The sequence below is a fragment of the Triticum dicoccoides genome, chromosome 3A, assembly GCF_002162155.2.
Source record: "Triticum dicoccoides isolate Atlit2015 ecotype Zavitan chromosome 3A, WEW_v2.0, whole genome shotgun sequence".
Classification (NCBI taxonomy): Eukaryota; Viridiplantae; Streptophyta; class Magnoliopsida; order Poales; family Poaceae; genus Triticum; species Triticum dicoccoides.
The window spans coordinates 317,369,839-317,386,461 of record NC_041384.1 but is presented as its reverse complement, the minus strand read 5'-3'; the positions used below and the strand labels follow the sequence as shown (position 1 = coordinate 317,386,461).

Sequence of the window (16,623 nt, the reverse complement as noted above, 5' to 3'; positions counted from 1 at the left end):
CGTACCACTCTTTTTCGCCTTTTCTTTTTCTCATAGATAGAAGGATTCCTCGCGCGCATGTTTACCTGGCGGGTGTTGATGGAGTATCATTTTAGAATGGCATTGACGTACATTTCATACGACAAGAAGTACAAAAAACAAAGTTGAAAATTTTTCAACTAAAAATTTCTTTGTTACATGTTGGATTTTCCCTTGTTCAAATTTATATATGTATGAAAAACTTGCAAGCGAAGGAATCTTCTTGTGTTCGTCCATGCTATTATTGCGCCTCGAGTCTACTCGGCAAGATTTTTGTAGCTACATTGTCAGCGTGGAAGCATGATCACCTATGGGGAAGGGTTGCCCCTTTGTGGCTCGCCACGGTCACATTGCACAAAGAGAAAAAATGGCAGGGGCAGCGTGGCGATGGACAACTCTCTTTTACCTAGGTTCGGGCCACCTTGCAGCGTAAAACCCTACTACTGCTGTGGTGGATTGACCTAGAGGAACACGAAGACACGGCATGCTCTTGCCTGGCAATCGTGCCTCGGGGGGAGCAGCATGTACGTACAAGTGTTGGGGATCTAAAATTTGAACCCCTTGCTAGGTTGCCTCGGGCCTCCTTTTATAGCTTAAGGGGCGACCAAAGTGGCAAAATAGTCATTTTAGTGCGACTAGATAGCTAACAGTGCTATCATACCTAACTCTGGCAGTTAGGACAAAGTGCATTAAATGCACTGCTAGGTGTCACCCTGAGGTTGAAGCTCGGCAAGCCTGCTGCGTCTGTCGGCGTTCTGGGAATGGGGGTACCTAGACTTGCCTGCCTACTGCCCATGGTGTGACTCCATCGACGGCCTGGTACGACCCAGCTTCAACATCAACAACTCAAGACCCTCGCGAGGGGCCAAGCCTTGTGAGGCGGACGACACCAAGACCTCCACGTGGGGCGTCCTCCTCAGGCTGGCTCTCGAGGAGAGAAGATTTCTAGGCAAGGTTCACCTCGTGAGGTTTAGATGACGTCAGCCATGAAGACCAAGGCCAGGCAGGCGCCAACGGGCGTATTGTACTAGTTTCCTCTTTGGTGCTGAGGAGGCAAGCGCAGGCGCGGAGTCCTGAGGAATCAAGCAAAGGTTTACATTCCGGTGCCACAAGACCAAGACCGCCAGGACGGCAGGACGGAGGTCATCGCTGAGCGCACCGCGACGTCACCACCAAAGACTTTTGCAGACGAAGACTACTTTTGTCAGAATAGCATGTACTAGTTGTCTCCCTTCAAATTTGGCCGTTGTGGGATCCCTTCCCGCCTTCATTTGGGAAGAGGACAAAGTCCACTATAAATAGGACCTAGCCACCACCATAGAGGGGGATAAGTCATTCAGATTGTCCTCACACCCATCATCTCATTGAGCACAAGAACACTCCACCTCTTGAGGGTGTGCTCCCACTGTACTAGTTCATCCTCAGCCCCTCGAGGCCAATCCACCACAAAGAAGGAGTAGGGTTTTACACCCCAAGGTTGCCCAAACCTGGGTAAACTGCTGTGTCTCTTTTCGATTAGGTTCATTGAGCTAGGCCGTGAGATTAGAGAGCAGGCAGAATGGGGAGGACGAGTTCTTCGCACGCACCCCAGAGTTCCAACCTCTCAAGGCTCTGCGGAACCCGAAATCCGATAGCGCCGCTTATCCATCTTCTCATTAGCATGACACGCCTTCAAGATGGGTGTCAATAAAGCTAATCTCATCTCCAGCATGTTGCCATGTGCCTGACAGGATCCACCTAGTTACTTGAGAGCTTGACACCGCATTGATAAATGACTTGGGTATGGCGAGGTGGAGCGGTGGCGTCTTGGCAAAGGCCTGCCGGCAAGGAGCCTGGCGGGTTCTGAGTTTGGTGGCTCGGGGAAAACTGGTCTTTCCCTAAGGTGCAGTCTTGACCTAGCCAGGCTCTCCTGCCCAGCAAGGGAGGTTATCCTGAGGTGATCAACTATCAACTTGATCTTCTTGAGCTTGAAACGCCCGGTAGGGTCAGCTTGCCCGGGAGGCCGTACAAGTCTTTGCACCAGTCAAGGTAAAACAAATACCCCTGTTTGTGTACGCCGATAGTAGCCCCCGGGCCTGAGCAATCCATGCCGCGGGCGTCATTGGGTTAGGCCCAAACATTGTACAGACACGCGGAAAAAATCCGTTGTCCATGCATTAATGATTTTGCCAGCCTATCAATCACACGTCCATTCCACATAGTTAGTACGGGTCGTGGAATCGCGGATTTGCAGCAATTACTGGGTAGTGTGCCTGTTAAAGGCGGTTTTGCAGGGGGGATAGTGGAGAGCCAGTGCCCCCGTGGGTGATATGTCCATTTTGCATGATGTTTTCCTACTATTATTAATATTGTTTTTATGCATAATATTGCCTTTTGGACTAATTCTAATCCCTTTTCTCTCAAAATATGCAAGGTTCACACAAAGACGGAGAATACCGGCAGCTAGAATTCTGGACCTGAAAAAGCTAAGTCAGGCTACCTATTCTACACAACTCCAAATGAGCTGAAACTTCACGAAGTTTTTTATGGAATATACAAGAAATATTGGAGCAAATAAGTACCAGAGGGAGCCCACCAGGTGGGCACAACCCACCTGGGCGCGCCAGGGAGCCCAAGCGCGCCCTGGTGGGTTGTGCCCTCCTCGCTCCACCTCTGGTGCCCCTCTTCTTGTATATAAGTCATTTTTACCTAGAAAAAATAAGGAGAGGACATTCGGGATGAAGCGTCACCATCTCGAGGCGGAACTTCGGTAGGAGCACTTTTGCCCTCCGACGGAGCGATTCAGACGGGGGAACTTCCCTCCCAGAGGGGGAAATCATCGTTATCATCATAACCAACAACTCTCCCATCTTAGGGAGGGAAATCTCCATCAACATATGCAACAACAACATCTCCTCTCAAGCCCTAGTTCATCTCCCATGTTCAATCTTTGTACCAAAACTATAGATTGGTACTTGTGGGACTAGTAGTGCAGATTACATCATGTAGTTGATTACTATATGGTTTATTCGGTGGAAGATTATATATTCAGATCCATTATGCTATTTAATACCTGATCATTTGTAAGTACAATGGGGTTTTACGCCCAAACTGCGAGTGTCGTGTTCTCCATAGGGACTAGGCGAACAACAGCTGTGCTCGGCTAAAGCTAGGTAACGAGATATTGGGTGATGAAAGCAGAAAATATAAACATAAAATAACCAAGAATGACAACAAATAAAATGACGAACGGCACGAGGAGATTAAGATTGAAACTCGCTCTCTTTTTGGTGTGTTCATATCACTTGAGAAAATAGAAACTACAAACAGACATCCTCAACAAAGGGAATTAACAAGACAAGACCACATATATGTATATATAACTAGCAAGTATGAGACACAAGGAAAGAACAAGATCATGGACAAAATAGAATTGTTTCACATCACATACACATGTCACTAGTACATAGCTACCACAGAGACTGAAAAATAAATGATAACAAAACCGCTACCACATAGAGCAATTTCAACATAAAATTCATAACAAGTAAACTGAATGTAATAGACAACTACTTGACAAGTGAATCACACATATTGAGGTAGGGTAAAACAGTTTACAATTGAATGAGTTTCAACACTAAGTGTTCACAGAAAATACACACACACAGGGAGAAGTAGCAGCAGTTTGGGTTTGGAGAAGAGCAGCAACAAAGAGGGAGCAGCAGCAACAACATTAGGGAAAGAAGAGAAGTAGCAGTAGGGATGTGGAGGAGAGCGAAGCGGCTGCAGATCAGCGCAAGAAAAAGAGCAGAAGCAGGGGGCATGAGAGGAAGGAGTAGTAGCAAGGAGAGGAAGAAGAAGAAGGAGGGGCGCAACAAGAAAGAAGCAGCAGCGGGGTTTGGGGAAGAGGAGGCAGCAGTAGGAGATTGGAGAAGGGAGAAGCAGCAGGGGTGTTGAGAGAAGAGAGGATGAACAGCCGATGGGAAGCAGAGGTGGTGGACATGCGATGGTGGTGCTGGTGGCGGTGTGAGGTGCGGCTGATGGTGGAAGGTATTGGTGGCGCGACGCTGATTGATGGAGGTGATGGTGGAGTGGTGGATGGAGATGGGTGATGAGGTGGGAGGCGCACCACCACGCCGGCCTGGCCTTGGCGGCGGCCGGAGGTGGAGAAGGATGGTGAGGGAAAGAGAGAGATGCCAGGCCCCAAGGAGAAAGAAGGATGCCGCTAGGGATTTTGTTCCCCTCCGATCAGATCTGCCACTTTTAGCCTTTTTCCCTTCCACTTCTCTTCTTTCTTTGCAAGATGATTCCTCCAACATTAGCTTGGCCCCTCTGGTTACTTATTTTCTTCACGGTAGGGTCCCTCCGTACATTACAGCAACCACAGTTTCTTGACACTCTTCGTTATAGAAGGATTTTGGGCCTTTTTCGCCCTTTTCTGCAAAACATGGAGGAGTGTTGTAAATGTAGAATAATGGGGGTATTTGAATATTTCTTAAGTAAATAATGTGAAAATATGATTACAATGTGATGCAAAAAGGCTAAAAAGATTATATGAAGAAATGCTCTATCAAGTTCCCCCACACTTAAATCTTTGCTTGTCCTCAAGCAAAGGCATATGACAAAGGCTAGATAATGAATAGTGAACCGATTCGAGAATGTCCTAGTAAATCAGATCTCCAAACAATGTGTGCTTTGAACTTTGCTATTCAAAATTAATGGTTAAGAGTGCTACAAAGCAATAGGATACTAGTAGACTCAATTATTTTAAACTTTTACAATGATAAAAGTGGATCAACAAGTTCAAATGATGATTGTACCAAAGGTTCCTAAAGAGAACATGATCCCAAGAACCACTTATTGAATTTTGAAGGAAGCAATGATAATATTTTATCAGTCTCACCAAAGGAACATACTACGAATCCAGAGAACATGGTATCACTACACCACAACACGGATGTAACGGCATGCAATCTGCCGGAAGAAGTCCCCTAAGAGGGCAGATAAACTATCGGGACATCCATTCTCCCGGCAGATAGAACTGCCACAAGAACGGCTGCCGGCAAATAGATCTCCCGGTAGATACAGATCTCCCGGCAGTTACACTGCCAAGAAGCCTCGTTTTCCCGGCAGATAGAAGTATATGCCGGTAATGCAATTCCTTGTAGATAGTCTGCCCTTGTTTTTTACTTACCCTGACACTTTTCCTGATCCTGGTAGTGTATATGTTGCTTTCGATTTCTATTGATACAGGAATTTGGTAGCATTTATATTTCTTTTGATTTCTATTCATATAGGAATTCACTCAAGATTCAACGGCAGTTCTCAAACACATAATGATTAACACTTAGTATTTTGACTTTCGTACATGCGTTTAGTAGCATCCAGCTACATTAGTAAACATTATTTACATGTAAGACAATAATATTTTTTGTTCAAACTAAGCTAAACAAATGGTTTGAGCTATGAATACAAGAAACATCATGTAGACTTCAAGTGCTATCATGTAGACGTCAAGTGCTATCATGTAGAAGAAACATCATGTAGAGAGTAGCACACAAGATCTTCCAACCATGATGCCAACCTGAAAGGAGAAGATGGTAGATCTGCTATAAGTTAATAAGCTTGGTAAACTATCTATATTGTAGAACAAAAAATGGAGATTACTTGTTGTTTCTTTTACATCTTCTTATTAAATAAAGCTACAATGTTACAATCAATTAATATGCTGAGAACCAATGAAATAAACTAAATAACCATCATAATTGCCATCTTGTACATGAGCTTGTTGTCTATACTTCGATATCTAGTTAAGCAAAGAACAGCAAACACCTAGACATATAGTTTATTCACATGAGATTCAAAGCTATGAAACCAGGCTGCTAAATAATCATATTATTTGCACAAGGTAGAGGCTCATAAAAGAAGACCTTAATAAAGTAGCAGTATGAACTAGAATGAGCAGAATATCTACACATACCTTTTGACTAGTACAGAATGCGCAAATATCTCAATTCTCCTCCATGCACAAGACTTCGAGTTGTAGTGAACTTGGTTCCTAAAGCTTTGTCTGGAAATAACTAAAATATGCATGAGATAGGATCAGATAATATCAAGGCGTTACTATTACAAAGCTAGTAGTCATACCATGTTTTAAACCAGATGCGTAGCTAACAGAAAACCTATTTCTGCTAGCAACATTTTCAGCTCAGTGTGTATCTACAACAAGATTCCTGATGTGTACAAAATACTTAACAGTGTAATGCCAGGTCAGCCACTTTTTACACATGAAAAAAAATACTGGACTCTTTGTAGGAATACAAGATAAGGCATCACATATGCACTTCATAAATGGTTATATGGCAGGAGGCCTGCGACTCTGTTTCAAGTACTAGCCAATAACAAAAGACTCAGCTTCAGAAAATACAGGGCATGCAAAAGCTCAGTTCCAGGACATGTAAAAGCTTCCAATAGTTGTATGCATAAAAATGCTAAGCAAATTCAGGGCATGCATACATACACATGCCAAGCAAAATCTCGGCTCATATTTTACTGCAGTTTTATTTGCATGAAGCATATAAGAAACGAAATGCTAAATAATTTTCAATGTTCATGTATCCAAAAAGCAAAATACTGAATCTAAGACTTAAATACCAAGATTATTACCCCCTCAGCTTGCTTGTGGTTACGTACTGATGTTGCTGCTTTTGCCATGAACTTATAAGTCATTCTCAGCTGCATATAGAAGCAAAGACTTTAAAGCTATCAACCATAATAGTCATTGGTAAATATATAATCATAACTTCATAAGGGCATAAGCTTATGTGCTTGTATGGAGTAGTCGACGCTGCTTGGTGGAGAGGACAAACAAGATGCACACTGATCACAAAACAAACAATCCAAAATATTATTTCAGTGAAAGCATCAAATGAAAATTAGGGAATAGTTTGTAAGAATTACATATAGGAGAAAAGAGCATGGTAGTCAGCTAGCCCCATGACCCAATTCTTTTTAAAAAAAATCTACTTAGGAGCATATCTCCCAATTTCCATTACTGAAAACATCACATATCTCAAGTTCGCCCCCCTCCAGGGGTACCTCAAAACATCAGTAACTAAGCCACACACACCAGCACTACTACCAAACTAGACGCAGAACCTAAACAACGAGCATCCAAACGTTCTAATTATCAGCAACAAAACAATAGTCTTATATTACTCGTGGCCCTGCATGACAAGGTACTGTACTACCAGGGTCATATTACTTGCATGTGACACTGCGAGTAGGTATTTTCTAAAATCTAAACCACAGGCACATCTTAAGATATTTACCATCTCCGTGAACATAGCTTTGGTTGAATTTGTTCTTAAGCATTAAGCTAAATAAAAACAGTTTTAAGAACAGGGGATCTGGTAATTCAATAAGTCATGATGCCATGCAATTTCCAGTAGGGGCGACAGTACAAAACCCAATTGCTCTCATTTTACTCTAGAAAATTAAATTATCAGGCAAATGTTTTTCAATTCAATAATAAAGGTTACAACACTTGAAGGGATTTCTACTATGATTGACAACTAATGATAATTAAATTCCTGAATCACATGACTGGGAGCAGTGGCAAACTGGCAATAGAAAATTACAGAAGAAAATTCCAGATCAAACCCCATATATATATTTTCATAAAACTAACACATTCACTAGTTAAAACTATTAAACTCTAGAAGCGTTACTTCACTTTCAGTCTACATGTGCAGAAAAATAGACAGAAAGAAGTTCTCTAGCTATATTTGCAACACGACCTTGAAACTTAATTTCCGGAAGCTTGCATGTAGTACACCTACTGGGATTCACTGATTTATTACGTAGTTGGAGCATCCATTTGCTGCAATGGAAGATCTCTTCACCATAAGCAAAACTTGGGCTATCGGATGACAAAGGTGGTCATTATCTTCAGAACATAGTGACATACAAACTCAAACACTTTCTGAAGTCATTCTAGTTACTGCTCAGAAGAAAAAAGGAACAAAAGTTTGCAAAGATTGAAATATCACCAGCCAAGTGCTCTCGCTGAGCAAGGAGGCAGCGCTGCACCCGGGGGAGGATGTAGAGGAGGTGGAGCTTCTCGGGAGAGGGGCCGTACAGGAAGGTCCGCTGCTCGGGTGAGGGAACCAGGAGGCAGCCTAACTTAGTGCTCGGGTAAGGATGCTCGTGGAGGAGGAGGCCTTGCTCGGGGGAGGAAACCCGTGGAGGAGGTCGCTGTTGTGGTGGGGATGGAGGGCGGTCGGCGGCATTCCTCGGGAGGAAGCACGTGCTGGGTGCGCGGGGGATGGGGACGAGGCGGTGAAGGGTGCTCGGCGATGATTAGGCGGTCGGTGGCGACTGTGTTTGGGAGGAAGCCGGCGTCGCGGTCGAGTGGTTGGTGGCGGCGGTGGCGGCGGCGGTGGCGTGGTCGGGGTTGAGGGTTAGGTTTTGCAAGATTTGGGGAAGAACTGGTGGGGCTCAAGCCGACGACCAAAGGAACCCTTGTGAATATTTCCATCTCGCGCGCCCTTTGTCCCGCGCGAACGCGCTTGGCCCAGTTGTTTTTTTAGAAACGGCCCAACTACTTTGAATACGCGTAGCATATACTCCCAGCAGACAACATGCCGCGGTTTAGTTGGGCCGGCAGATAGGATGACCTGCCAAGTGGACATCGTTGCCGGCAGTTTTGGTGCCCTAGTTTGTTAACTTCTCCCGGCAGTTTCTCTGCCTGTAAGTACTTTTACCGGCAGTTATTCAATTCCCGGCAGTTCATTTGCCCTTGGTCGGGTATTTCTCCCGGCAGTTAACTGCCCCTAATTAGGTGTTGTGGTGTAGTGTATACACCTGGCTCGACCAATTATATAGTATTTTTTGTTTGTCTCCCCGAAGGAACATGCCACCGATCCCGAGAACTTGGTATACACCTGGTTCGACAATATTGCATTTTTATTTATTTATTACTGTCCAAGCTACCAAATTTCACATGCCACCGATCCAGGGAACATGGAATGCTACTATATGTAGACTAGACTTATATTCATTATTACATATTGAACAAAGGAATTACAATGGCAGGAAACATAAGGAAGGAAATAAGAATCATCACTCACCCATGTCTGGTTCACATGCTACCAATCTAGAGAACATATCATGCTAAACCATAGTGGTGAAGTGATTGCTCTAAATGGGAACACACTTGGCACAAAATCAACATCTAACACTTGATGATCTAGGTGTATCAAAGTAAATGCAGAAAATGATGAAGTTTTCTAGTGTACTAGGGATTTGATCACTCAAAACTAAGAACTTTCACCAATATCAGCAAAGCAAGAAGTATGTAGATAACTAGTTTACAAGGCATTCACAATTCAGTTCACATATTCACATCAAGCACCATATGTCAGAGGTAAAATTCAGTGGGACAACGTTTAAGAAATGGCTCAAGCAACCCAAATAGCAATTGATTTAAGCATGTATCAATGGATGATGGTATTTAGATTGGGGTCATGAAATAGCTCACCAGGGACTATGACAAAGTAGCACTCGCTTGATCACTCTCTAAGCTACAACTCTCTCCTTTTGCTTCCTCATACATGCTCCATCTTCGCTCTTCCTCATGTGTTCTCTTTGCTTCTCCTCATCACCATGCCGTGAATCCACCAGGATCCCAGGGAATGTCATCTCGAACTCGGTCAACTCGTCGTAAATGGTGCACAAGTGTAAACCTAAAAGAACACTCAACAACCGAGCCAATACAAGTGACAGAGAGAATGCCCTCTAAGTAATCAATAGAGTACCCTATCATATAAGTATATCTACTGAGCAAACTAGGAACATGTATAAACAATAAGTCAAATGGTGCATAGGCAATATCAGCGATCTGACATAACTTGTTGAGAAAGCTGAGATCATACCTGAGATAGTTAGGAAGAAGCTTTGGGACTACCTCAATTGAAGATACCAAGTGAGGTGTGGTAGTAGAAATTTCCACCGGACTCGTGTCAACAAGTGAAATAGTCGAGCTTGGCTGCTTGACATCTGAATCCACCTCACCATACTCAACCATGAAGCTCTCCATCTCAGGCTCAAGTGTTGAGGAATCAATGCGGCTAACATCATCGAAGGGGAACTTCTCCATATCTGTCTCTAGGAGCACATGATCAATATCAACTTAAGGTGACTCCTCAATATCAAAAGCAACTAACTGCAGCTCTGGCTCATCCATGGAAGAATCATCACAATGCAAAACTGAATCTCCAACACTAGTATCCATATGATTTGAAGGGTGTGTGCCAACTAGGATAGTGTCATCATCATCAAAGATAGTCCATGCAAGCTCAATCTTGTCACACAGAGAAGCTGGTTCCGGCTTTTGTGTAAGACATTTTTGCTGAGGTGAAGTGATTTGTTGCAAGCAAGCCAATGAATTAGAGGTGGGCATCTCATTGTACCACTGAAGTTGGTGAAAGGCTATGCTCTCAATCAGCAGAAAAGCATCAATAAGTGTCTTGTTTGTAATATCTCCACCCACTGCCATATCGACGTAAGCTCGAGTGTCCAAAGTCAATCCATCGTAGAATATATGCAGCTCTAACCACCTCTCGAGCCCATGATTAGTACATCTCCTGAATAAGGCTTTGTACCTCTCCCAAGCATCATACAAACTATCGCCTTCACGCTGGACGAAGTTGAAGATCTCATCTCGAATCGCGGACTGCTTTTGTAGTGGGAAATATTTATCCAAGAATCCTTGTGATATCTCATTCCAACTGTATGATCTTGATGGCAAGGATCGATACCAAGCACGAGCATCATATCGGAGATAGAATGTGAACAACATGCACTTGATAATATCTTGAGGAACTCCATGGTACTTTACTGTATCTGAATACTCCATGACTCGGAGCAAGTGCTCATAAGGGTCTTCAGTAGGCAATGCTCCAAACTGATGTTGTTGAACCAAAGCAATAATACCAGGCTTTAGCTCAAAATTTTCTGCCTCAAAAGACGGCCAAAGTAGCCCTGTGAAATAGCATTGGTTACTTGGGATCCAAACATCACGAAGCATCGCCATATCTCAACCAAGTGTAACTATCAATCAACCTATAAATAGTTCAGATTTCCTACGCACGCTCATAAATAGTAAACACTAGTCAGAAGGTTAGTATCCTATTAAGAAGAGGAAACAATGGGAAAAATACAAAAGAAACACTAAAAATGAAATACACGATGAATTAAACAAGGAACTAAAGTAAACCAAGTCTATAGCCTAACATAATCGCTCGACGCTAGTCCCCGACAACAGCGCCAAAATGATCATTTGTAAGTATAGTGGGGTTTTACGCCCAAATTGCGAGTGTCGTGTTCTCCATAGGGACTAGGCGAACAATGGCTATGCTCGGCTAAAGCTAGGTAACGAGATATTGGGTGATGAAAGCAGAAAATATAAACCTAAAATAACCAAGAATGGTGACAAATAAAATGACGAACGACACGAGGAGATTAAGATTGAAACTCGCTCTCTTTTTGGTGTGTTCATATCACTTGAGAAAATAGAAACTACAGACGGACAACCTCAACAAAGGGAATTAACAAGACAAGACCACATATATGTATATATAAATAGCAAGTAGGAGACACAAGGAAATAACAAAATCATGGAAAAAATACAATTGTTTCACATCACATACACATGTCACTAGTACATAGCTATCACAGAGACTGAAAAAAAATGATAACAAAACTGACTACCACATAGAGTAATTTCAACATAAAATTCAGAACAAGTACTGGATGTAATAGACAGCTACTTGACAAGTGAATCACACATATTGAGGTAGGGTAAAATAGTTTACAATTGCATAAGTTTCCACACTAAGTGTTCACAGAAAATACACACACACACACAGGGAGAAGTAGCAGCAGTTTGGGTTCAGAGAAGAGCTGTGGCAAAGGGGGAGCAACAGCAACAACGTTAGGGAAAGAAGAGAAGTAGCAGCAGGGATGTGGAGGAGAGCGAAGCAGCTGCAGATTGGCACGAGAAAAAGAGCACCAGTAGGGGGGCGTGAGAGGAAGGAGTAGCAGCAAGGAGACGAGGAAGAAGAAGGAGGGGCGCAACAAGAAAGAAGCAGCAACAGGGTTTGGGGAAGAGGAGGCAGCAGCAGGAGGTTGGAGAAGGGAGAAGCAGAAGGGGTGTTGAGAGAAGAGAGGAGGAACAGCCGATGGGCAGCAGAGGTGCTGGAGATGCGATGGTGGTGCTGGTGGCAGTGTGAGGTGCGGCTGATGGTGGAAGGTGCTGGTGGCGCGATGCTGATTGATGGAGGTGATGGTGGAGTGGTGGGTGGAGATGGGTGATGAGGCGGGAGGCGCACCACCATGCCGGCCTGGCCTTGGCGGCGGCCGGAGGTGGAGAAGGAGGGTGGAGGAAAGAGAGAGATGCTAGGTCCCAAGGTGAAACAAGGATGCCACTAGGGATTTTGTTCCCCTCCGATCAGATCTGCTACTTTTGCTCTTTTGCCCTTCCACTTCTCTTCTTTCTTCGCAAGATGATCCCTCCAACATTAGCTTGGCCCCTCTCGTTACTTCTTTTCTTCATGGTAGGGGCCCTCCGTACATTACAGTAACCACAGTTTCTTGACACTCTCCCTTATAGAAAGATTTTGGGCCTTTTTGCCCTTTTCTACAAAACATGGAGGAGTGTTGTAAATGTAACATAATGGGGGTATTTGAATATTTCTTAAGTAAATAATGTGAAAATATGATTACAATGTGATGCAAAAAGGCTAAAAAGATTATATGAAGAAATGCTCAATCAATAACCCTCTGATCTTGAGCATGATTATCATTTGTGAGTAGCTACTTTTGTTCTCGAGGTCATGGGAGAAATCTTGTTGCAAGTAATCATGTGAATTTGAGTAATGTATGTTGCAAGTAAACTTGTGTTTGATATTTTGATGGTATGTATGTTGTGAATCCCTTTGTGGTGTCATGTGAACATCGACTACATGAAACTTCACCATATTTGGGCCTAAGGGAATGCATTGTGGAGTAGTTATTACATGATGGGTTGCGAGAGTGACAGAAGCTTAAACCATAGTTGATGCGCTATTCCTTAAGGGACTGATTTGGATCCAACAGTTTAATGATATGGTTAAATTTTATTCTTAATAGTTTTCTCGTAGTTGTGGATGCTTGTGAGGGGGTTAATTATAAGTAGGAGGTTTGTTCAAGTAAGAACAACACCTAAGCACCAGTCTGTAACACCCTTGATGCGACTATATCTCCCACGTGTCGAGGCACGACTTAGAGGCATAATCGCATTGAAGGTATATGTCGCAAGTTAGGCAATCTCCACAACATCCCATGTAATATTATAATGAAAGAGGAGATAACATAGTTGGCTTACACTCGCCACATCAATCAAGTGCATAAATAACATTACATCATCCAAACACTCATGGCCCGACTACGGCGCCAAAATAAAAGAGAACCCAACATGCGACAACGGTCCCGTTCACCCCCAAATGGGCACCACTACTAATCATTGGGAAAGGAAACATAGTAACGTTGAGAGTCTTCGTCGAACTCCCACTTGAGCTCATACGCGTCTCCTGGAGCGGAATCATCAGGCCTTGCATCTGGTGTAATGTAATCTGTGAGCCACAGGGACTCAGCAATCTCGCACCCTCGCGATCAAGACTATTCAAGCTTATAGGTATGGCAAGGTAAATATGAGTGGAGCTGCAGCAAGCGACTAGCAAAATATGGTGGCTAACTTAAACGCAAAAGAGAGCGAGAAGAGGAGGCAAAGCGCGAGCGAGAAACTAGAGAGCAACCTGCGCAAACATAACTCCAACACCGTGTCCACTTCCTGGACTCTGCCGAGAGGAGGCCATCACGGTAACACACTCAGTTGATTCATTTTAATTAATTAAGGTTCAAGTTATCTACAACCAGACATTAACAAATTCCCATCTGCCCATAACCGCGGGCACGGCTTTCGAAAGTTCAAATCCCTACAGGGGAGTCCCAACTTAGCCCATGACAAGCTCTCATGGTCAACGAAGGAATAGACCTCCTCCCAAGACGTTCCGATCAGACTCGGTATCTCGGTAATTCAAGACACTTCCATAGGTTAAAACAAGACCAGCAACACCGCCCGAATGTGCCGACAAATCCCGATAGGAGCTGCACATATCTCTTTCTCAGGGCACACTCAGATTGTCCTAGGTAGGGTTAGGCCAGCCCAGAGTTGCCCCTGGTGGCCACCGGTAGCTGACAGGTGGACCAACACTCAGAGGAGCACTGGCCTGGGGGGGGGGGTTAAAATAAGATGACCCTTGAGTCTGCAGAACCCAAGGGAAAGAAAAGGCTAGGTGGCGAATGGTAAAACCAAAGTTGGGCATTGCTGGAAAAGCTTTAATCAAGGCGAACTATCAAGGGGTTCCCATTATAACCCAACCGCGTAAGGAATGCAAAATCCGGGAACATAACACCGATATGACGGAAAACTAGGGCGGCAAGAGTGGAACAAAACACTAGGCGAGAGGCCGAGCCTTCCACCCTTTACAAGTGTATAGACGCATTAAGATAACATAGCAATATAATGATATCCCAACAAGTAAATAAATGTTCCGACAAGGAATGGGCTCCAATCTTCACCTGCAACTAGCAACGCTATAAGAGGGGCTGAGCAAAGCGGTAACATAGCCAATCAACGGTTTGCTAGGACATGGTGGGTTAGAGGTTTGACATGGCAATTTGGGAGGCTTGCAAGCAAGTGGTAGGCATCGTAGCATTGGCATAGCAAAAGAGCGAGCAAACTAGCATAGCAAAGATAGTAGTGATTTCGAGGGTATGATCATCTTGCCTGCACACTTGTCAGAGTTGACTGGATCCTCGAAAGCAAACTCAACGGGCTCCTCGTTAGCGAACTCGTCTCCCGGCTCTACCCAAACAAGACAAACAAGCAACAAGGATATAATCAACCACGTGCAAGGATCAAGCAATATGGTGCAATGATGATATGCTATGCGGGATGCGATGTAGGATGCAAAATGCAAGATATGACAGGAAATGCATGAACCTGGCCTCAACTTGGGATTCCAAGTGTTCCATTGGAAAGATGAGATGAAATCGCTTGAAAACGATATAAAGAACGCCGAAAATGGAGTTACGGTTTGGAAATGGCAAGCGATTAAAAAATGACACCGGTCTGCGATTTACAGCAAGTAGCCATCTAAATGCAATGAGATGAACATGCTACAGCACCCAAACATGACAAAAAAATACATGGCAGGGATGCACACAAGATGCTTAAGAAAAGTCTAGCATTGAGCTATGGCCAAATCATCCATTAACAGGTTCAAACAAGCATGGCAAAAATGCATATGACAAACAGATTTCAGACTTAGTGAAATTAACACTTGTCTGGAATTTTAGATCGGGTAGCACTCTTCGGAGCAACAAAACTACATGCTACAGGATCTGAACATGGAAAAGTAAGGCATGGCATGGAGCTACTCAAAGAGCTTAACAAAAGTCCCTTAGTGACCTTGAGCCAAAAGGGATCAAAAAATACAATTGCAAGCATGTGAACATAGCAAAACATAATCAGTTTTCAGACTTAGTGAAAAACCGACACATGCTGAAATATAACTCAAGTAGGCATGTTTACGAGCTCGATGCACTCACTACGGTGCAAGTCATGGCAAGACAAGCATACACCCATCAAGAAGGCACAAAATGAAAGCTAGACATGGCAAGAACAATAGCATAGCATGCACGGATCAACTACAACATCATCGGCAAAATTGCAAACAAGTTGACAATCTGCCCAGATTCACAAAGTAGCAAAAGTAGAGCTCGATTGACTCAAGCTAGGGTGCTCCATAATTGCAAACAAAGATATGGATGGATAGAGCACTACAATATTAACAAAACATCCTTACTGATCATCCTCACAAGAGGCACGGATCACTAGGAAACAACATGAACATATGACAATATGAGATAAACAGCTCCAGGACTTAGTGAAATTACTAAGTCCTTGAAAACAGAATTAGCAAGTGCACCACTTTGCAAGCTTGCATAAGTCACCAAACACATCACAAAAATACATGGGTTGCACCTCTGGAAAGATGACAAAACCCTTAACAAAACACATGTAGAGCATCAGGGCATATCATGCACACAATAATCATGGCAAAAATGACAAAAACCTAAATGGAGTAGCAGATCTGACAATTAACTCAAGTAGCCCTCTTCTAACAGCATTTCGGGCATCAAGATGAGCTCAAATTAAAATGATGCAATGGAATGAAATAATGTACTCTCTGATATGAACATTTTGATATGCTATATGCATGAATCGGAGCTACGGATGCAAAGTTACGGGGCTACGAACATGTGCATATGGACTGAGAATTTCGGGACTTGGAGAAAATTTACCACCGGATCTAGGGTTTGACCCGGCACGCGAACCGAGGTCGGATCCGGCGAGCACTGTTCACCAGCGAGCTCGTGGTGGCCGGGGCCAGCGAGGAGGAGGCCGGGGAGTGGCTGGAGCGATGAGGAGGCGGCGGCGGCGAGCTTGCGCGGCGGGGC

At 43.8% G+C, this 16,623-nt stretch overlaps 1 protein-coding gene across 6 annotated transcripts; it reads right to left on the bottom strand.

Annotated features, from left to right (window-relative positions):
- Positions 1-5,334: 5,334 nt before the first annotated feature.
- LOC119268123 lies at positions 5,335-12,473 on the bottom strand. 6 transcript variants are annotated; one of them, XM_037549640.1, is made up of 4 exons: positions 9,539-12,473; positions 6,664-6,732; positions 5,978-6,077; positions 5,335-5,581 (listed from the first exon to the last, which is right to left on the bottom strand). In XM_037549640.1, the coding sequence occupies exon 1, from the start codon at positions 11,090-11,092 to the stop codon at positions 10,190-10,192; it is 903 nt and encodes a 300-aa protein (XP_037405537.1). In that variant the 5' UTR covers positions 11,093-12,473; the 3' UTR covers positions 5,335-5,581; positions 5,978-6,077; positions 6,664-6,732; positions 9,539-10,189. The 6 variants fall into 6 exon arrangements, with proteins under 6 accessions (XP_037405537.1, XP_037405538.1, XP_037405535.1 ...); XM_037549641.1 differs by having other exon boundaries at positions 5,978-6,067; XM_037549638.1 differs by having other exon boundaries at positions 6,664-12,473.
- Between the last annotated feature and the right edge of the window lie 4,150 nt (positions 12,474-16,623).

Bases quoted from the DNA above. Each gene is read 5' to 3' on its own strand.
- LOC119268123 (XM_037549636.1), bottom strand. From the start codon at position 11,092: ATGGCGATGCTTCGTGATGTTTGGATCCCAAGTAACCAATGCTATTTC.